Source organism: Bradysia coprophila, unplaced genomic scaffold (genome assembly GCF_014529535.1).
Source record: "Bradysia coprophila strain Holo2 unplaced genomic scaffold, BU_Bcop_v1 contig_87, whole genome shotgun sequence".
Taxonomy (NCBI): Eukaryota; Metazoa; Arthropoda; class Insecta; order Diptera; family Sciaridae; genus Bradysia; species Bradysia coprophila.
In genome coordinates, this window is record NW_023504014.1 from 2,435,580 (window position 1) to 2,458,659 (window position 23,080).

General features: G+C 35.5%; 1 protein-coding gene across 1 annotated transcript in view; it reads right to left on the bottom strand.

The window, feature by feature from the left end:
- Positions 1–23,080, bottom strand: part of LOC119084673 — a 125,666-nt gene that overhangs the window by 14,372 nt on the left and 88,214 nt on the right. Inside the window, exons 3-10 of the mRNA XM_037194751.1 lie at positions 20,310–20,356; positions 20,095–20,229; positions 19,505–19,677; positions 15,285–15,443; positions 15,126–15,224; positions 14,970–15,053; positions 11,464–11,803; positions 23–168 (exon numbers count right to left, since the gene is read on the bottom strand). Of these exons, the coding sequence (XP_037050646.1) occupies positions 23–168; positions 11,464–11,803; positions 14,970–15,053; positions 15,126–15,224; positions 15,285–15,443; positions 19,505–19,677; positions 20,095–20,229; positions 20,310–20,356 (1,183 nt within the window). The remainder of the gene's footprint in view (positions 1–22; positions 169–11,463; positions 11,804–14,969; positions 15,054–15,125; positions 15,225–15,284; positions 15,444–19,504; positions 19,678–20,094; positions 20,230–20,309; positions 20,357–23,080) is intronic.

A 23,080-nucleotide genomic window follows, 5' to 3' on the forward strand; every position in this document is an offset into this window, starting at 1 on the left:
AACACATGGATACTGCACTTACAATTTTAATTCGTCAGTTTGGATTCCAGACTCACACAAATTTCCAACATTTGCATTTCGTGCATTCGTCATTTCAGATAAACTTTTCGTAAGTTTGCGACCATTTAATCCACCGTTTGTTTGAGCTCCTTGGGAGACCATCTTAACCTAAACATAGAATGTGAATTCCTGTTCTCAGTAAAATCAACCAAATTTGCTCGTTATTTATTACAGAATGTCGTCTGCTTAATCAACCGAAATACAAATGAAAAAGTAGAAGATTGTTTGCCATCAATCAATATAATAAAAACTCATTTATAATCTAAAAAAAATATAATTACTGGAACCAACATTCAAATTAGAAACGGTGATTTTAACCCATCCATAAAAAAACATTCGTTCACTTAAGATATGCAAAATAATCTTTCTGCCCCCGTCACTTTATAATCTAGATTAACAATCCTAAAAATCGCCTTTGTCGGAGGTTGATAGCTATAGTACTATTAAATGTTAATTCAACGGGAAAACACCAACCGCATGTTGCTGATAAACTTGATTTTTCTTGAGATTTTTTTTTTCGTAAAATTAGGGTTTTAGAAAAGGTTTGCGATGGAAACCGAAAGAAAAACTTTATTTTATACTGGCTTTTGACAGTAACTCTGAATCATCGTTAATTAAATTCCACTGAAATGAGTACGTAGAATCAAGACATTAAACAACTATGGATAATTTCACGTTGTTTATATAAGTGCAGAGACTACGATCCTTATAAAGAAAAGGACGCGAGCAAAGCAGCTCTAGTATCTTACTTACAAAATTAGGAGACCTAAAATGACTAACGTTCTTGTCGCTATACTAGTGCATTGAATACATACGGTCTAGTTGCTTTAATCGACAACTACTGTTAACTAGTGCAGGTAGATATGTAATTCCGTTCGATTTACATTATTACGAAATTTTCTTTACATATACACACGGAATTTTGAAAACCGACACATTTTCTGTTTCTGTGTTTTACTTGAGTTTCTCATTTCTCCATATCCATACATGCAAAATTCACAAAAAACCAGTAGACACGCCCCTCCTCAACAAAAAAGAACTTTTTCGGAAATGCACCCAAAAACTAAGAACGTACATCGATTCAGGGACCTATTGGGAGCTCAAAACAGCATTCAGTTAAATCGGACCAGTTCCTTCCCCATACAAAATTGTTCATTTCATGAAATTTCATACACCTCTCTGAAACCGTTTTGTCACAAAAGTTCAGTGAGTGGACATATTTTGATCGAAGCTAATTTTTTTTCTTATAGTCAGAGGTCATACCTTCCTAACGATACCCCACTCAATGTATTTCGTGTGAGATAGATCACTTTGTTGACTTGAAAATTGTTGTAAAGTCGCTAACTTGAATATAGAGTAATCAGTTTTCATTTTCATAAATTTGCCTCCTAAAAACGTTTTATTTACGTTCCTTTTATCAAGCTCAATAAAATATGAAAAGCGTGAAGACTCAATATACGTGTTCTAACTATTTAGCCTGTTTTCGAGTTGGCGACTTCTCGACAATTTTTAAGTCAACAAAGTGATTTTTCTCAAATGAAATACTGGGGTATCGTTAGAAAGGTATGCCAAAACGGTTTCGAAGGGGTGCATGAAATTTCATGAAATGAAAAATTTTGTATGAACTGGTCCGATTTTACTGAATGCTGTTTTGAGCTCCCAGTAGGTCCCTGAATCGATGTACGTTCTTAGTTTTTGGGTGCATTTCGAAAAAACTTCTTTTTTGTATAGGAGGGGCGTGTAGACAACGAAACAGAAAATGTGTCCGTTTTCAAAATTGCGCGAGTGTAGTTTTGTTTTTCCTAGGGTAGAAAGTTGAAAGGTAGAGTTTGACTTTTGTTGATCCGAGGCGAAGCCGAGGTCAATAAACACACGAAAATTAGATTTATCAACTGTTTATCCCCTGTAACTATAAGTAACTATTGTCTAATCTTGTTTGCCATAAAAAGTTGGGGGACAATTTTTTTTATGGAAACTGGAAAATCGCATTTATATAAAAATCCTAAAAGTCAAATTACTCGGGAAAAATGGCTCTATTTTCCATTAATTTTCAAGATGCATTTTTTTAAAATGGAGTTGAGCCTTTATCGATTCATGTGCGAGATTCACCATGAATTTGTGTGGTGTGCAAGATTACCATACCTCCTTCATGTCCACCATCTTCCGTCACCTCTAATTCGAGAACTACAGGTGCTAGAGGTGATTTTATTGGGTCCCTTCTGGACTTAAGTACTAAAGAAGGTAATATTAGGTCAATTCGGAAACAAAGACAGTTTTTTCACTATGTATGTGAAACGTTGCTTTCGAATGTTGTGTTTCCGGAGATATTTCATTTTTTAGGGTGTGTACATTAAATGGTTTTTCTGGCAGTAAAATCGATATTCCATTTCCCAGAAAAAAAAGTAACGGCCATAATAATATATTGATTATCTAGTTTTGAAAAATCCACTTGATCATTAAATTTAGATGAAACCACTTAAGGATAAACGCAGTTTCGGTAACACTTCATTAGCACTAACAATAGATTTTAATGGTTGCCATACTGCGATCCCTTGCACGTATAATTCACAAGGAACTGCCCTATGAATTGAATCAATTTTAATTCTGTCAATCCAACTAGTCATGGCTGTGAAAGTTTCCTGTTTGCTGACCTATGCGTAAAAGTTGTTCGCACAAATTGAAAGTCAAAGGAGGATGATGATACATGTATAAAAGTTCAGGGAGTCAACAAAATACAAACGAACGCACGAACACAAAGTTAAGACATTGAATAAAGCATGTGTGGTGTGGTGTACAATTTGAACCCTCGTCTGTCGATGTGAAAATAAAATTTAAAGAACGTTGTTATAAATATAGCCCTCATCCCTTTAATGTAATATTCAAAAAAAAATTGCACACTTGTTGTGTAAGGTGTTCCCATTATTTATCTACTCAATACCTCCGTTTGCCATCGACAACGAAAAGTATGTAGCTATACATTTACATATATGCGTGTTTTCTGCCGAAAAGGGAACTCTTACGTATTGAATTTTTCAGCGGCAGGAACAAACAGAGTGTATAAGACTCAACATATTATCACTATGTGGGCTTTACATCCAATCCCATCCAATTTTCATGCCAAACACGAAGTCTTCAATGTTAGGTAAGGTACATATTTAGTGTGTTATACGTTGGCAGATACCAGCTACTTTGACACACATTAAAACGTTGAGGATGAATATCCTCCATTATATTATAGTCGGGGCTTTGTCTGCAATAATTTCACTTTGACTTATATATTTAGCAAACGGTTCGTTGTATTCGGGTTGTACATTTCCTATTTATGTAAGTTATTAACGCAGTTCAAGCATGAGCTGTACTCTGAAACTGAAGTTACTGAACAGTGTATCATCGTTTTGACGGTAATTTTGGGATTTTAGTGCACTTTGTCAATGACATAATAGTGGGATAGACAGGAATTACGTAGACGAAATCGTGAAGCAAAAGTAAACTCTGTGTAATATACATTGGAGACACACACACACTTACACATTCCAATTAATTCGAGCCTACATTTCAAAATAAGGACGAAAATACGTAAGTACCATAAATTTAAGGTACTCTCACACACACTTGAATATTATATATATATATATATTTATTTATTTATGCAATTGTTACATTTGGTTTTACAATGTTTAGATTCAATGGATAGTGCTCAGCTAGTTTGTGGTTTAAGCTTTTCATACTGATGATGTTTCAATTGGTTTTGAATTACTATTGGCGAAATTATTTGATTTAATTTGGGCAGAAGAAAATTTTCAAAAAACTTCCAATGAATTTTGTATTTATTATTTCCTAATTTTTCGTGTTATTACTTCTATTCATATTTACATGGCTATTTACACAGGATTCAGTTGTTCAGTGAGATTTCTGATAATTGGATTTTCAGAGAAGATTAGTTTGTTTAGAAATTTTTGGGAAATTTTCGCAATTTGTTCGGTAATGGTTGGGATAGAGGCGAGTCTATGCAAGTCTGTAGTTTCATGATGATGTGGTAGATTCAGAATTATCTTTAGGCATTTGTTTTGTATAGTTTGAAGTTTTTGAATATGGCTTATGGCGCAACGTCCCCACACTGGGCATGCTGATAGTAGGCAACTTTGTATGATTGCTCTAAAGACACGAATTTTGTTGGTCGTATTTAATTTGGATCTTTTGTTCAAAATGGGGTACAATGCCCCGAGAAGTTTCAACGATTTGACCTGTACATTGTCAATGTGTGACCTGAACGTGAGTGTTTTGTCCAGGGTGACTCCCAGATACTTGAGAGAGTTTTTCCATGCAATCTCAGTATTCCGGACCGTAATACCAGTGGAAGGGAGCCACTTTTGAGCTCTTCTTCTAGTGAAGAAGATGGCATTTGTTTTGGAGTCATTCAGTTTAATTTTCCACTTGGTGGTGAATTCGGTGAGTTGTTTACTGGCCGTGTTCAGGCTTTTAACGATTTTTGCTGGAGATTTCGCGGACTTGTATAGGGCAGTGTCGTCTGCAAAGAATGCTTTTTCGCTTTTGGTGATTTTCAGGTCCGAAGTAAAGATATTGTAAAGAGTGGGGCTGAGAACGCTACCTTGGGGAACTCCAGCAAGAATTAGGAAAACATTGGATTTATGATCATTGATTGATGCGTAAAACGACCGCTTGTGTAGCAATGATTCAATGATCTTTATCAGATACAATGGAAATTTGAGAACAAACAATTTATGTATAAGACCTTTGTGCCATACACTATCGAATGCTTTTTCAATGTCGAAGGTCACCATGCCGGTCGAGTGTTTCTTCCTAAGTGCTTCTTTGATATGATTACAAACTCTGACAAGTTGGTGATTGGTCGATTGACCGGAACGAAAGCCGAATTGCTCATTTGCGAGCAAGTTATTGGCTGATATATGTGATTTCAGCCTGCTAAGTATAGTCTTCTCTAGTACTTTACTAAGAGAGTTCAGTAAGGAAATTGGTCTGTAATTACAGTCTTGGGCATGGTCTTTTCCAGGCTTTGGAATTGGAACAACTTTTGCACATTTCCAGGAAGTAGGAAAATATGATAGCCTGAGGCAAGAACGAAATATGTGCATTATCATAATGATAGCCTTTTTTGGTAATTGTTTCAGCAAAGTGTTGGTAATTGAATCGTCACCAGGACTTTTCCTATTTTTGAGTCCACGTATCAATTTAGAGATTTCCCGTGGGGTTGGTAGATTCACTTCTTTGATTTCTGGGAGCAAGAATTTGACATTATTGCTGCTTAGCATTTTTGTGACTTTCCATAATTGGCTCGAATGGCTTTTGATTTTGGATAGCTTAGCGCTCCATGTTTCATTACTGTGAGTTTTAATTCTGAATTTGATTTCCCTATTAAGAAAATTTACTTCTTTTTTCAGATTGCTTGAACCACTTCTTTGCCATTGTCTTCGTTTACAGTTTCTGAGAGAGATCAGATTTTTGGTTTCGTTGTCAAGATTTGATTTAAGATTCCGATGTTCGAAGAATGGAACGGAAATATCTTCAGCCTTCTTGATCAGTGTTGAGAGGCTTGAGATACCATCGTCAACTTTGTCCATAGAGTCAAGTTTGGACGCTGCCTGAAGATCGAGATTATTGCTTATAAAGTTTTTATACAGCTTCCAGTTAGCTTTTTCATAACATCGTCTAGAAGGGGCAGGAGCTTTGAGCTTAGAGAAAAATTCAAGCCTGAAACCGACGGGCAAATGGTCGGAAGAGAGGTCATTTGTTGTTACTATATTGGAGATGTCATTCAACCCGCTAGTCAAAAAGATGTCCACTGTGGATGGTGTGGTTCTATTTGCTTGGGGTGGGAAGAATGTGTGAGCATCCGGAAAGTGGACGGTGAAATTTCGTTTGGACATTTCTTCAAAGAGAATTTGTCCAGCTTGGTTTCTCTTTGAGCAATTCCAGAGTCTATGTTTGGAGTTCAGGTCCCCACCGATAAGGAATTTTTTGCGCAATGAAGCGATCTTTATAATGTCGGATTTGAAAGACTTCAACTTTTGTGGATTCAATTTGGATCCGGGAAAATATGCGGCGTAGATCAGTACACCTTGGATTTTAACGCCTATAGTTTCGATAATATCCAGTCCCAGATCGGGTAAAGGATTGTGTTGGATATCATTTTTTTATCGCAATAGCTACTCCACCCCCTACATTTCGTTTGTTAATGATAGTGGGAGCGCGATCCTTGCGGTAAATAGTATAGTTTGGCACTGAACAACTGTCACCTGGCTTAAGCCATGTTTCTGAAATGAGAGTTATGTCAATATTTTGAGTGTGCAAAAAATTAGTTAATTCGACAATTTTATGACGGACGCTCTGGGCATTCCATAACATGATACTTGCGTTTTTAGGGTTGGACATTGTACACGTATTTGGTGGCAATTTCGAACATAACGATTAATTGTTGCTCTTTATTTTGGCAGTGCCTTAGACCGGCTAGTAGCTCTGACATGATTGGACCAATTTCTTCCGGCTTGAATTTGTCGTTGCTGGGAGTTGGTTGGACGGTTGGGGCTGTGTTCTGTTTGAACAAACTGGACCAAGTTGTTGTGTAGGGCTTGTCGGTACTTGAAGATGTTGGTTGGGATTGCGTTGTGTAGAATCTCATAGGCTTTTGGAAATTACTGTTGACTTTTCTTTGCTCGGGTGGTGGCTTATTTGTTGATGGTTTCTTGTTGGAGGAGGCCAATCTTTTTCTCATTTCCAAAAACTCTTGACGTTTGGGGCAGTTGAGGTCAGTTGCTAGATGATCCCCTTTGCAGTTGGTGCATTTTTGTACTGGGCTGTTGCACTGATTTGGGTAATGGTCAAGCCCGCAGTTTAAGCATTTCGGTTTTAGATTACAGTTTTGCATTCCGTGTCCATAAAGCTGGCAACGTCTGCACTGGGTCACTTTATTTTTAGATGCTTGGTATATTCGCCACTTCGGAATGGTGTAATTGATTCTCGTTTTGTTCAAGCTCGGCAGTTTTACGGTGCCATGTGCAAATGAGACGATGTAGACACCTTCATCATCAAAACGTTTGTTTTTCAGTGTGATCTCTCTGATATCCACCACTTCAAGCTGGTAGGTCTTGAGTGATTCAGCGATTTCATCTGTATCCAATTTAGCGATGCCAGACAGGACGAATTTGTCATATTTTTCCGTTCTCAAGTCGTGAGAAAAGAATTCCACATTTGCTGACTTCAACTGAGATTTAAGTTTGTTGTAGTCTTTAATATCATTCAGCAGAATTTTTGTTCCAATAGAACAGTATTTGATTGCAAATTCCACGTTTGTCGTTTGGCCATTCAGTATCTGCATCGCCGATGCAAAGTTTGTTGCACCAACAACTGTGATCGGAGGAATTTTATTTTTATGTGCAGCAAGCGGTTTCGAATTGCTGTTTATTGCGGTCGTTTTTTCATATTCATTTAATATTCCAAATGAATTTTGTGTTGGAATATTATAAGGTGTTTTCGCAGTGTTGTTTTGGTTTTTTTGATTCAAACCATTCAAATCTAAAGACACGGTATGATGTCCAATTAACGTTTTTTCAAACGAATTTGGCAAGTCCAGGTTTGGGAGGCTGCCACTTAATCTCAATGTCTTTCTTACAGGTGTATAGTTCTTATCACTTTTTCCACTAGAATTTGCAGGTCTCTTGGGAGATTGAGGCGAAGAATTAGGACTGTCCGAGTCCAATTCAGCTGCTGTTCGTTTCACATTTGGTTGACCTTGGGACATGCCTTTTAAAGCACTCCCTACGTATTGTTTTTCTTTCGACCAATAAAAATTTTACACTTTTATGTAGCACGCAACAAGTAAAAAAAAAAAAAATTTGCACACTTAGCGTTTTGTTGAATAAGTATTAAACTGCTGCAGTAATTAAAAATGCGACCGTATCGTACCGAGGTGACTTGAATATTTCGTATTTACTTTTGCTTCACCGCTTGAACAAAATATTTACATAGAAGGCCTGTCTATCCCACTATTATGTCATTGCACTTTGTAGTTTAAGCATTGAACTATTTGTTTTTTTTTTTTGGTTTTGGTTTTAACCTTGTTGCTTCTCACGAAAAATACGGAAATTCCCTTTTTAAGTGGTGTATTCCACATATTCCACATGCTCTATATACATATTCCACGTACTCCACGTCCACATATTTTATATATTCCACATACAAATTCCATTACACATCTAACATAATTCAAAATGTATTAAACTGTACCCCGCACTAACTTGTTGTATGCGACATACTTAAGCGTCTCATACCCTCTGCTGTAACCAACAGTGGCATGCGAATATATGTTCGTCTGAGGCACAAGACCTTAATCGTTCATACACATCAGCATCATCGATCATAAATTACCAATAATATTTTGTGAAAGCATTTCCATTTGCTCATCAATTATGGCTTGGCGACAATATTATCTTTCAAGAAAATTTACGCTTTTCAAAATTCTATAAATGTGAGATTTACGCCTGTAAATTTAATTAAATTTTCACTTCGAAATGTTATCATTCGATCGACGGTGTAGGTAAAGTATTGTGTTGTAGATGTATACAATACATTCAGTGCTTGTTCTGAGTGCTTTTCCGTCTATTGGAAATTTCTAAAATGAACAGTGAATGTCAAATGCTGCATTAAAATGATAGCCGGATAAAAGAAATTTCTATTAACAATTTCCAATCTCTTTTTGCAATTTTATTTCTTCTTATATCACTTGTAATTTCAAGCGAAATTACATTGAGAGGCCAGCCCGTAGTCGAAACCGTTGAAATGAAAATTGTGTCTTTTATATTATAAACGTGGCGCGAATATTAATTCAATTGTCACACTTAAAAAGAAAAAAATGGAAAAAATTTTGAATATTGTTTCTATGAATGGGAGATTCTTCATTTTGTCATTCCGCTTTTGGAGGTGCTGGTGGTGGCGGTTCGGTGGTTTGTTTCGTGAATGTTTGCAATATCCTGGGTAAATTTGTCATTTTTGTTCGAAACAAATTTGAATACAAATAACTGTAATTTCGAATGATTGGTTTATTCTTTTCGTTTTGCCGAAAAAAGTAATTTGTTTTTCATCATTCAATTAATTGTGAGCTCTCGTCTGTTTTTCAGTTTAAAAAAAAGTTTTGGTAACAGAGCACAAGCTATAAGCAGTTCTTAGAGTTTAGATGGCCACATTTTTTATGTCCCGTCCCATTATTACGAATGACATTCATTAGCAATTAACTTTTCCTAAGCACTGCTCCTAGCACTGAACTGACAAATGTCAAATTTGTTGGCCTTAGTGGTAAGAGCTACCTCTTAGGATTGTTTGTGTTGTATGCTTTAACTCATACAACGAAATAGTACATTGAATGACAAGGGGCGAAAGTAAAAAAATTCAACCGTGTGCGAGAGTTGGAGCCCGCGCCGAAGGCAAGGGCTCTAATCGCACAGGTTGAATTTTTTTACTTTTGCCCCGAGTCGTTCATACTGTTATTTTTGATACCAACATTGAAAATTGATACGTATCGCAAACATCGAAACAAAATGTGGAAATAAAAAGGCATTTAGCCAGAAAATGCGGGGGTCCAGGGGGCGGCAGCCCCCTGGTATATGAAAAATTTAATAATTTAGCCATCACAACAATAACACACACAAAAATTAAGAAAAAACTAACAAATCATTCAGTAACAAAAAGTATCAACTTTGTATGCTAATTTCAATAAGAACACTGGCGCACAGTGTTTTACAATTTTGATCAAAGTATTCTGCATAATATGAGCGGATTTTGTTGACAACTCGACTCATTTCTCTCATTTTCTGTGACGTCAGTCACTTTCGCTGTTCGTTCAGTTGCGTTCGCTCTTCGTTAAGTACTTTCTCCCCGTGGGATGCATTTTTTTACTTTCGCCCCTCATATGCGGGGCGAAAGTATCATTTTTCAATGTTGGTATCAAAAAAACAAGTTTCTATGTTGACAAAAGCATCGCAGTGCCCACTGTGATTTTATCAGCCTCCGAATATTTTCTATGTTCATGCTACAAGCGGTGCTGTGTTTTTCCATATTCCAACTGTGTTCATTGTCTTATTGCTCTAAATAATAATAATAATTGTAGATTACAGTATTGCTCACGTAAACATAAGTTTTAGATAGAGTACCTTCTTAAACGTAGAGAAGACACTTTTTCGGAAGAACTTTGTAAGTAAAAGTGACAGAAGTCCTTGAGTATACTTCCAAAGCAACTAATATCAGTCAAAACACTCAAAAGAGTGACGCAAGTCCCTGTGACGCATGCTGCGCTTGTAGGCAAAAATTTGACCGAAAAAATTGTAGAAAAGAAATTTTACCACAAAAATTTTGAGTCACAAGTGCAGATGATTATCTGCCACTTGTGACGCAATTTTTTTTGGTAATTTTTGGTCTAGAGTTTTTTTGGTCAAATTTTTGTTGTTACAATTTTTGCGTACAAGTACAGAATGCCTACAACGATAATAGTTGTTTTGGAAGTATGCACAGGGACTTGTGTCACTTTTTCTCTTTTGAGTGTTTTTGACTGATTAAGTGCAAACCATTACAATGAGCACTTTGATCGATTATGATCTCGCCTTCGGCTCATTACAAACTCAACACTCGTCGAAAAGACAGTTACCGAAGCTTTTTGCTCAAAAACTCACTTGTGAGTTTGCTTTTATCACAAAATTGTACCTCATATGTAATGGACTACTTTCGCAGCGTTTCCATCGGTGACATGTTAGAGGTTTGTTAATTCCAAATAAACATTTACAATCATTGTTGAGTCCATTATCTTCGCAGTTACAGCGTAAACTAGTATTGTGTTCTTGAATGGTTATTTGTGCACAGAGTAATAGTATTTTACTGCTATGTGAGAGAAAATCGAGAATTACGTGCTTCGCTCACTTGTTATATACAATATGTACATAAGAAGTGATTCGAGATTTTTTTCCCATAGCAGTACGATATTTTATCTTCCATATGTGTGACTATTTCATACATTCAGCGTTTCTGTATATAAACTCGAAGACTTAAAAACACAACCGTCGGGTCACTGGTTTTTTCTTCAAAATAAAAAACGGAAATAAAATTTACCCTAGAAGAGTAATAAAATTATATCCCTATAAAACCAGAATAACGTATGGCTTAGAGTTTATATACAGAAACGAGTAATGTATGAAATAGTCACACATGGAAGATAAAAAAAAATTCCAGAGGTAAACACGTTTTCCACAATAAAGACTTTTGAAGTTTCAGTGGAAGGGAAAAGAAAAATTTCCCATAAAATGAACTAAAGCGCCAACTGTGCAAAAAGTCCACTCATAAGACCAGTACATGCATCACTCATAGAAATAAAATTACACTCACCCGATGTATTGTTCTGGGACTCAGCGACAAATGTTGTATTGGCATGGCCTTTCTTCCCAGACACACTTCAGTTTGTGTCGCTTGTGCTTTCATTGTTGAACGTTTTGTTTTTTCAACTACAACGATTTCTGGAACTGATGTGACATTAGTGAACGGTTGATGGATTCCAAGTGGTTGTTGATGCATTATGGAATGAGTAATTGCCGGTGGCAACGACTTTTTACCACCGATAAGGCGCTCTTGGCTTCTAGTTGTATTCATTCGGGATATAGATCGCCCGACAACAGCTTCGTCGAATGATGTTAGTGTGTGCGAACGGGCGAAACTAACGTGTTTTGCTCTGCGTGAATGAGTGAGAGAGAAACATAGTTTTAGTTTCAATTAAATTTTTTTTAGGAAATTTCGATATTTGAAACAGTTTCACATAACCAATCACTCAATCTGTTATGCCTAAAATTAACACTGATTGATTTTCCTTTTTTATTATATATGTTCCTGGTGTATCAATGTCAATACAATCAGAAAAACTGTAGCTTTAGTGGCATTTCATCTCAATCATAAATTGCTCGGAATATTATGTTGGCATTACTCAATTGGAAAACCTTTCAGATATCACATTTTCACTCTCGAAACATGATATCTACAAATTCATTTCAAGAAAATCAATATACAAATAAATAATAGACATAAATACAGACAGTATACCCAATTCTCTCAAGTTCACATAAAGTGCTTTATGGATTCAAAAGATTCGTTTCACCAAACTCTCTGTAAAATTTTTTTTTTTTACTTCACAAATTATATATTTATTTTAAATGCGACAAAAAAGACTGCTCACAATTATGGCGCAGCCGGTAAAACATCGATCTTTTCTCAAAAATTAAAAACTACAGTAAATAAATATCATCTGTAAAATTCTTTCTGCCAATGCATCCGCATGCTGAATCCCTACAGACATCAAGTATAATGTTAACTGTAATTCGGATTATTGCCAATAATACGAAATTCTTTTCTTTTTATCGGAGTGAAAAATTTGCGACCTGCATGCTATAGCGAATAAACGAGCATCAGGATGATACAACACGGTGATTCGATTGTTCTGTAGAAATTGATTCAATTGTAATTTATTATTGGAGTGCGATTAGGACGGTGTTATTTGCGTTTTCAAAACGAGTAACCCATGTGGAAAATTAATTGCAATCGATTACAAACACAGTGACAAACGTACTCCGACTTTCGAAGTTTCACGCTAGTCTCAATAAATATTGTGGATTCCAGAGAGATATGATAATTTGGCTAGTGTGACAAATTATCATCTCTCTGTCGATGCGAAGTCCCAGTTGCTAAATTATCATCCCTCTGAGTCTAGTAGAACTTGGCGGGATAACCGCAATATCAACAGAAAGAATTAATCATCTGGCCTGCTCGCTAATTACTTAAAGAATGAATTGCATTCCATCATCTCTTTTCTTTCATTAATTGTTCACCATCATTGTTAACTTGCAATTAATTAAAGCGAACCACTACTGTAGTACGCACAAGTGTATACAAAAGATTATATAATATCTTCCCTATGCTCGGTAGAACAATCAATAAGAGCCTCTTTAATACGGTACCCCTTCTGACATTAAGATCAATCATTGATTGTGGTTTTGCCAACATAATCGTTGCCCTTTGTATATTCTATCAACGCACAAACACATGAATGTAACAGAGCATTTATGAGGTGTTAATCACCAACAGAGATTGTATATATGTTAACTATAATGGAAATAAAGGTAAAATTTACTGAAACCACAAAGTAGCTACCAGGGTCGTCATTAACTTGAATTAATATATTTAGAGGTACCTTCAATGGAATTTATCTCGTCATATCTGATCATTTAATTTCTTACGGAAGCTGGGATTTTGTCACGATTCTGTGGATTTTATCATGTTTAATTTTCCAAGGTGGCGTGCCAGTTTTTATTGCATTCGGAAATAAAATACAGTCATTAACATCAATGGCAGTCCTATTATATAGAAACTTTTTCGATGTGCACGGAAGAGTTTTTTTTATTCAATTTCCGTTACTGTGATGTAAATGCATATAAATACAGAAACGAGAAAGTTAGCGCAAAAAATCGGTTAAGTTCGTTTCTATTTTTACACCCGCCAAACCATGAAAACACTGAATATCACGCGTCAAAAGTTTTTCGGAAACCACACTTTTTTAGTTCGCTCTCAGCAGACCTTGTAAACAGGTCTAGGGATCCAGGCGATGTTTTCCTTAATGGTGGAGTTTGTTTATGTTATTCGTCAAAGAGAGAAATTTGATACAAAGGCGGAGCTTACTCTCCGTATCAACGAGTAGTGTGCTCAACTCGTTCGGTTTTATATCGCGTATTTTCGGTTTCGTTTTTATTCTCATTCTTCTTCTATACATTCAAGTTCAACCTTGAACGGTGTGTATTATATTTGGTTTTATTGTTTGTGTATTTCATGGTTTGACGAGTGTAGAATTGTGTGCATCACAGGATTGAAACCACTCAATCACAGTATATGAGTGAATTCGCATACCACGAGAATAATTTTTGCGTACGTATGTATGATTCGTTTACTGTAATTTCGTGGTTTTAATCCAAGTGATGCAAATAACTATTTCTGTATCACCACTAAAGCTGTATATATTGCAAAGTTCAAAACTTTACCACAGGAACTTTCCATGCAGTTCTATTACATATATACAAAATCCTATTTCCATGTTGAATAGTTTATGAACTTTTCTGCTATGTGTGTTATACAGTCTGTGACACTCAGGCCATACCTCAGTTGTATGTTGGTTCACTGTATTCTAAATGGGTAACCCTTTTCAGTATTTTTTTTTTATATTAACTTACATGCCATGTGTAACCGTTTAGGCAAACTCTCCAAGTCGTAAATTATCGTTTAAGAAATTTTAAACATAATATGCAACGAACCGTACATTCATTATGTTCTTGAAATCCCATTTATGAAGAAAGTGATCCGGAATTATTCTTGGATGGCTTGTACCAATGTTATATAAAAAAGGGCATGTCTAGCAATTGCCCGCGGGTTTCAATTGTGATACTAGAAGTTAGACCCCGCTGAAGTAGCTACAAAAAGGCAGAGTCTCAAAAAACTGCAGTCAAGGATTTGGACTAAAAAGCTAAAGTAGTGGCAAAAGCAGTTCTCAAAGTTCTACTTCTGCAAAAGTAGTGGTAAAACTACTACTTTTGCTATTACTTCATTAGTTCATTTGTTTTGTAGGTTTGGCAACTCTTAAGTCGTAGACACGCCCTTTGTCATTACTCCCTGCTCTCAATACACTGTGATACAAATTGTCAAATATGGGATGGAATACGCAACTGATACAATAAATAAATTGTTTGGCTGTGTCGATAAAGTTTTTGTCATGATTTTGCTAATTTTGGAGGGTAAATATTACTTTTCTGACTATTCTGCTCGCTCAGTGATACAATTATTATTATCAAAGTGATTATTACCTTGGTGCGTTGTTAGTAGCATCTGATAAAACTGGAGGCGGAGGTGGGGGAGGTAATCCAATATGCGCTGGACATCGATATACTCTAGATAATCAAACGAATTTTTGGAATTAAAGAAATCGTTGAGCTGCCGATTCACTTGTACGTTTTACATACCCAGCTAAATGTTCGCTACTGTGACTTAAGTACGATCTTGGCGGATACGAGCCAACCACGTATGGTCCACGACCATCGAAATCTTCTGGACATATTGATCTACAACTTCTGCTGTTAATAAAAATTCTCATTATCAGATGAGACAAAGATTGTACTCACCTTGGTCCTTCCAAACGAACAGCTTCTTCGTCAGCTGCCATCCATGTGTATCGTTTTGCATCGCCAGTATTTAAAAAAGAAGTTGGCCTTCGCCGAAAATAGGAACTTTCTAAATCGTCATCGTCATATTGAATAAAGTCATTCGTTTGATTTGGATATCTGAAATAGTTTATTGGAAATTTGTTTCTGCGACATAGATCAGAAATCTGCAAGTGTTCTCCGAGAGTAAATGTAGTGTTCTCCCTTACAAATCGACATTATCCCTAAATTAGTGTGGAAAAATATTTTTTTTTGTTGTCAAAGTTGCAAATAATCTCCTAGCTGTGCTGTGCTGCTACATAAGATTTCTGACCCATGGGGCAAGATAGAGTGGCTAGGATATCATGATATTTAGTGCTAAAATCTAGCACGTCAAATGTTAAATTTTTGTATTTTTCGATTCTGTATTAAACAGATGTAAGATTACGCAATTGCGCACAATTTTCTTTGTTTTGTTGCTGAACCCATTCTCAACGAAGTTAATTATAACCATACTAAATGTGTTGGACTCGACGACGATAATTTTATATCGACGTATACTTATACCGAACAACAACAACAATACAAAAATAAGAAGAAAAACGAAAGTTAATGTCGGTATTTGTACCGTATTCGGGAATTGGAACACAAAAAGGTTTATAACACCTCACCTCACACATCTGAGGGTTGACACTTTGATAAGGGTCTCACATTACGACATTATGCTGAATTGTTTTGTATAATTGACACAATTCTCTTTTGCACCGAGGTATTGTTTTTGAAATAATATTGTTCAGATACTCATATACCATAAACTACATACGGGATACGGGTGTGTAGTATATGATACACGGATAAGGCGTATTATTATTTGTCAATCAAATGTTAAGATAGCTGGGAATTGCGTTTAGTGTAAAGAATAGGGACAATTTTGTAATAAATTATTCATGGCTGAGTTATTCTTACGAAGGTAGTATGGAAATGTTTATTGTAATTGTACCACCGAAAAACGACTATAGGTAACTTAAAGTTTTAGAAAAGATGTGATGTATACAGCGCTCCAGTTTCACATTTCAGTTATATTTTGATTTCGCGTCAGGGTTACCATAGTCTAGGGGCCACTGAAAAAGCTGTGTCCAAAGAGGGGTCCGGAGCATGTTAAAGTGTTTTTCGGTAGAGGTTAGCACCCTGATGAAGAAAAGTTAAGGTGCCAGGCTGTGTTCCTGGGCAATAACTTTTGGCGGCGGCTCAAAGTCCAAAAACCGTGTTTTTTCACACTTTTCGTTGAATATCAAGAGAACCCGAAAAGATAAAAAGTTGGTTTCTTCGCCAGAAACATAGAGTTCTGAATGCTGAACAACATTGCCGAATACAAAAAGTTTGTGAAAAATACAGGATGGGCCAAAAAAAATTTAGAGTTGAAATACCTGTCTTTTCGACGAAGATCAGTCACTTTAAGTTATTTTGTTCGTCTTTTTAGCTTTTTTTGCATATATTTTAACTGGGTCACGTAGATCTTCATTATCTGAACACTAACGAAGGAAACAAATTGCTTTTGGACGGTCCAAAGAAAATTATTGTGTAGGAAAATCGTATTTTCATACAAAATTAAATGATTTTGAGCTCTTTTCTTTATTTTACACCTTTCTCTGTAGAACATCTAAATATTTGGAAAGAACTTAGTGAATAATGTCTATCGAGCTTTTTTCTGAAATCTGAATTCAAAGTTAGAATGATTTGATTACTAATTTTGGAGAAATAGTAGACCAGTGAAGGAATTTGATATCTCGTATCCAGATGAAGAAGTCGAGGCTTGCCGAGACTGATAGTGACAAGTGTGTACTATATTTTATTACATAAGTGAAAACGAGACAACAACATAGACGTGAAGTGTAATTTTTGAATTATTCTTCTTGTTAAGTAGTTTTGACATCCGAACACCGCGCGTATGTGATAAAAACTCGAAGACATACAAACACAAACACCACTGAAATATTTAGTGTATGTAATGTAATACACAAGCCAATATTTTACTTGTGTACATGCTACAAGCAAAATATTGGCAACGTAACCGTAAATCTCAATGGCTAGAGCGCGTCAACTTTATGCACATGATCGTGAGTTCTATTCCTGCAACAAACATTTTTTTAAATTCTCACAACAAAAAAAAATCGGTTTTTTCACATTCTTCTATAAAATAGTTATTTGCATGACTTGGATTGAAGCCACGAAATTACAGTATACGTGTGAATTCGTATACCGAGACGAAGTCGAGACGAATCATACATACGTATGCAAAAATTATTCTCGTGGTATACGAATTTACACATATACTATGATTGAGTGGTTTCAATCCTGTGATGCACAAAATTTTACACTCGTCACACCATGAAATACACAAACAACAAAACCAAATATAATACACACCGTTCAAGGTTGAACTTGAATGTATAGAAGAAGAATGAGAATAAAAACGAAACCGAAAATACGCGATACAAAGCCGAACGAGTTGATCGTTCGATGTGCATCACACTACTCGTTGATACGGAGAGTAAGCTCCGCCTTCGTATCAAATTTCTCTCTTTGATGAATAACATAAACAAACTACACCATTAAGGAAAACATCGCCTGGATCCCTAGACCTGTTTGCAAGGTCTGCTTAGAGAGAACTAAAAAAGTGTGGTTTCCGATAACTTTTGACGCGTGATATTCAGTGTTTTCATGGTTTGGCGAGTATAAAACTTGTTAATAAATTGATCTACGGTATCGTCGGTAGATTTTCAACCGAAGGAATATCAGCAGCATTTTACAATAACCATGTTAAAAGACATTTTTTAAATCGTAGAAACTTGGCTATTACAAAATGGTGTCCATATATGCTATACACCGAGACCTTAGCTTTTTTGTCATATTGATTACACCATATTTGCAATAACACATTTCTCGGGAGATATTTGTACAATCGTAAAACTAATTACAACATTACAGAAATCCTGAGATAAAACACTACACAACGTAATATTGAATAACGAGAATCCGTTTAGTCAAAATTTGATTATTTTCGTTCTAAACAAATTATGCAAAGATAAAGGGTTCACATGACGTCTACACATACACACACGCGGCATTTTGTCGTGCATTTTACTTATGTACTTTTTTAATTGATCAGACTGCTGCAACAGACGTACTAACACATCTATGTTCATTGCTTTTATGTTCTACATACATGCGGGGTTTCATGACAACAAAACTAAGGGAGATCATGAACCTCAGTGGCCGAATCGGCTAGGGCGTCAACTTTTTATGCATGAGATCGTGAGTTCTCTTTCCGCAACAAACATTTTTTTAAAATTCATTTTATCAAAATAAATTGCAAATAAACTATGCTCATCTCTTTATCGTAAGTTGATTTTCATTCGAACGAATTTCTGCTGAGCACTGAGACCCCACGCTTTTTTACATATTTTTGCACCACATTTGCAATGGCATATATTTCTCGGCAGATATAGTTCAATCGGTATGCTGAATAATGTTAGAATTCTTGAGGTAAAACACAAAAAAATAATGAATTTTTGAATGAAGAAAGTCTGTTTAATCAAATTAAATTTGATTATTTTTCGTTCTAAACGAATGAAAAAAAACAAGATTACATATTGCTTATATACTTTATAAATTGAGTCGCACGCTGCGGCATTAGACAATCATTAGAGTATGTATACATCTAGTATGAAGACTCGGTGGTCGAATGGTTAGCGTAGCTTGTTGATATATTGGAGGTTCCCAGTTCGAATCTCCGTCGGGTCACTGGTTTTTTTCTTCAAAATAAAAAACGGAAATAAAATTTACCCTAGAAGAGTAATAAAATTAGATCCCTAGCCACAACCAGAATAACGTATGTCTTAGAGTTTACATACAGAAACGAGTAATGTATGAAATGGTCACACCTGGAAGATAATAGTACATTTCGTACCTAGGACTAAAAGTCTTTTTTAGCGTGTGAGAAGTTTCCAGACAGAGCCGAAGGCGAGGTCTAGAATCGAATACGCTAAAAAAGACTTTTAGTCCTAGATACGAATAGTATTTTTCATATTGGACGAAGAAAAAGTGCGACGAAGTCGCAATTTTCGGATCCTAGGTATGAAAAACAATTTTGTGGGCAACTCGGTCAGAGTCTGGATTTTTCTGCTAATCCAATTACTTACCTCGGATACTTGTAAAAAGGTGCATAGTCCGCTAAATTCTCATCCGATGGCGCTCGTCTACCAACACACACGCCGAGAAATGACTGTGGTGCACCTCTACCTGACCAACATCCAAAAAATCGATCTCGTCTAGGCCGTTCAATCGAACTCAACTGTCTATCAGATAGGCAATACTAAAATGTATGCCAGAAAAGAAATTTCGTTTTTTTAAAAGAAGTTGTAGCATTATAACCACATTACCAGAAAATTGAATGTAACAAATATTTCATTAATAAGAAAAATAGACAAAAGTTCGACAACATAAGTATATAACTACGAATATAAAAAGAATAAAAAAACGTTCAACTTTGCCAATCAATTGAATGGATTTATAGAGGGTGTTGTTGGCTATAAAGCTGTGTGTATATATGAACGTACTGCATGAACATTCAATGTTACATTTAAAATTGGTTATTTTGGTGTCTCGGAAGAGATTTATTTGTTGTGGTTTTAAAAGCTCGACCGGAAGAATTTAATTTCAAAATAGCCAGGCAAAGCCCGACAATAAAAAAAAGAAAGAAAAGAAACACGAAACATTTTAGTGAAAATACCTGTTCACGGATGTCCCCCTTCGAATAAACAGAAGTTTTCGGAAACAATACGGCTGAAGATGGACGGGTGTTTTTACGACCCATGTTTTCATCTTCAGAATCGTAACTGCGCCCCGAAACGTGAACGTGGTTGTTCTTTTTAGAATGAATTTTTTTCGTTATTTTATTTCAACGTTGACTTTACATTTTAGATATTATTTTGATATGAAAGTTACCTGCGTTAAAACTTCAATGTTGCCCAATGAAGCTGCGTGCTGGAGGCCTGCAAGAAATTTTTTTTATGTCGATGCGATTGGACAAATTTAAGACAATATATGATACTATAAAGTATTGCACGCGTAGTACTATCACAGACACTCGGCTAGCCTCGATGTTCCCCTTAAATGACAAATGTTTCCTCTTACTCCTCTAATGAAACGCTGCCATATAAAACATTTCGATCAAAACATACGAAATTGGCTTTCTACGAAGAGTGGAAGAGTGAAACGCAACAGACATATTCAAAATGCTTACAAAATAACTGATATCGTTATTCTGCGCCTGTACGCAAAAGTTTTATCAACACAAGATGAACTCAAAAAATTTAGAAAGAAAATTTTTCAAAAAAAAATTGCGTCACATAGTGGCAGATACTCATAGTTGAAACAGTAAATTCCAGCTGCCATTTTTTCTATTTGTCACTGTCATCTACTCCCAAAACTCTGAGACTTTGTCGAAAGAAAACAATATTCCATCTTCCGTAGGTCCAGAGATAATCCCAAAACTTAATTGAAACAGCAAATTCAAACTTTCCAACTTTTTCTTTAATGCAGCAGTGTTCTACTCTCAAAACTCTAAGAATTTGCCGAATAAACCAATATTCCATCTGCCACATGCCATGAGATAATTCTAACAACTTAATTGAAACACCAGTGTCCAACTTCCCGACTTTTTCGGGAATGCGGCCGTCTTCTACTCTCAAAACTCTGAGACTTTGCCGAAGAAACCAACGCTCCATCTACCACAATATAGCTATATAACAAAATTTCTCTGGCCATACAACAGGGGAATGCTACCAGCATTCTTGGAACACGCCCATCCAACAATCAGCTAGATGAAGTTTACAAATTATAAAATATGTAAATACTCATCACATGTAAAATGATCATGAATTTTCGGTAAAAATAAAAATAAAGAAAATATACTAACTATATATAGGTCAATATAGCCATATGTTAACTATATATAGGTCTATATAGCTATATATTAACTATATATAGGTCAATATAGCTATATACTAACTATTGAAAGGTGAATATATAGCTATATACTAACTATATATAGATACATATAGCCATATACTAACTATATATAGATACATATAGCCATATACTAACTATATATAGGTACATATAGCTATATTCAACTATCAATACACTGTAAGTGACCAAATTTTTCCCGCTGCCAGTCACAAGCCAAAGTATTACGAAAAGACTATTTGCACACGAAGAGTAAGCTTCACTCTGTTTGTTAATATTGTTTTTCGAAGAATTTTGTAAAATGAAATATCACTCCTTTATCGTAACATTTTGAAGGAGTAATACTCTTCATTGTTACATTTTGTAACTCGGTTATCGTAGCATTTTTAAAGAAGGAAGTATAACTCATTCGTTGTTACATTTTGTGAAAGAGAGTATCACTCTTTTTTCGTAGCACTTTGTAAAAGGAAGTATTCCTCCTCCCCGATGAGACCGACTGGGATACCTGTTATCCCAGCTTGCATCCCTTACATCTTTGCTGCATCTTTCACAAGATTTTGCATCCCAAAAAAATTTTTAAAAAAGAAATGAACTTATTTTGTAGAAGGATATATTACTCCTTTATCGTTACATTTTGTAGAAGGAAACATTACTCCTTTCTCTCGACATTTTGGAAAAAAAGGATCACTCCTTTAGCGTCACATTTTTTTAGAAGGAAGAATAGTCAACAACAGCTCAAAAAGTCTCGTTTTGTGACAATCTTCTTCATTCTATCCCAACGGCAAAAAATCCATCCCAGCGGCAAAAGAAATGTGAATTTGAGATTTTCGTTTGTTTACATAAAATACAATTTATAAAACGTTTTTATAAGAATTTCTCCGTTTATAATTAATTTGATAAATGTAACTATTCTTCAACATTAAAGTTATTTTCGTTCCAAAGATGGAAAAATTGACTTCTCCCAGTTATCCAAGTTTTCCTAGTTATCCTTGTTATCCCAATTATTCTAGTTACCCCAATTATCCTAGTTATCTAGGATAACGAGAATGGAATGGATTATTTGCTGTTGGGATAGAATGAGTAATAGAACGAATAGGACTGTCAAATAAGTTTTGAAGGGATAAGCAAGATTGTCACAAAAGAAGACTATATTTGAGCTGTTGTTGACTGTTGTTCCTTCTAAAAAATGTGACGCTAAAGGACTCATACAAAAAAATTTTACGTTTGTTATGATGAGACGAGTAACGAAAATCAGATGACCAAAATTTGTTTTTGTTTTTTATATGATGTGATAAGGTGATTAGCACCCAGAGATTTTTGTAGGATTTGTTATGTTTAGTCACTAGAAGAACCCTGAAGATGATTGCATGGCAATCGAAACCGTGGTCGGTTAAATAAAAATAAAGATTAGCACAATTTCAAGAAAAGTGGTTTTATTGACTCGCGAATATCAAGTATTCCAAAAAGTACCGGATGTTGGATTGTGAGATTTATTTACACACACATGTAACTTTTGCGTATCATCTATGCATTCTGCATAGACGTTTTATCATTGTAAGTTAGTTCATAAGTTGACACCGATCAATAAACATCGTTCATTGCATTACCGCTGGTTTATATTTTAACAATTCCGTATATCCAAGTTTGGGAGTCATTGGAGCCAAGGGGGGGAAGTCAAAAAGTTGCTCTATATATGCTCCTTAGTCCCCAAATTTTTTTTTTAAACTTTGTAGTAGTGGACTTGCGTC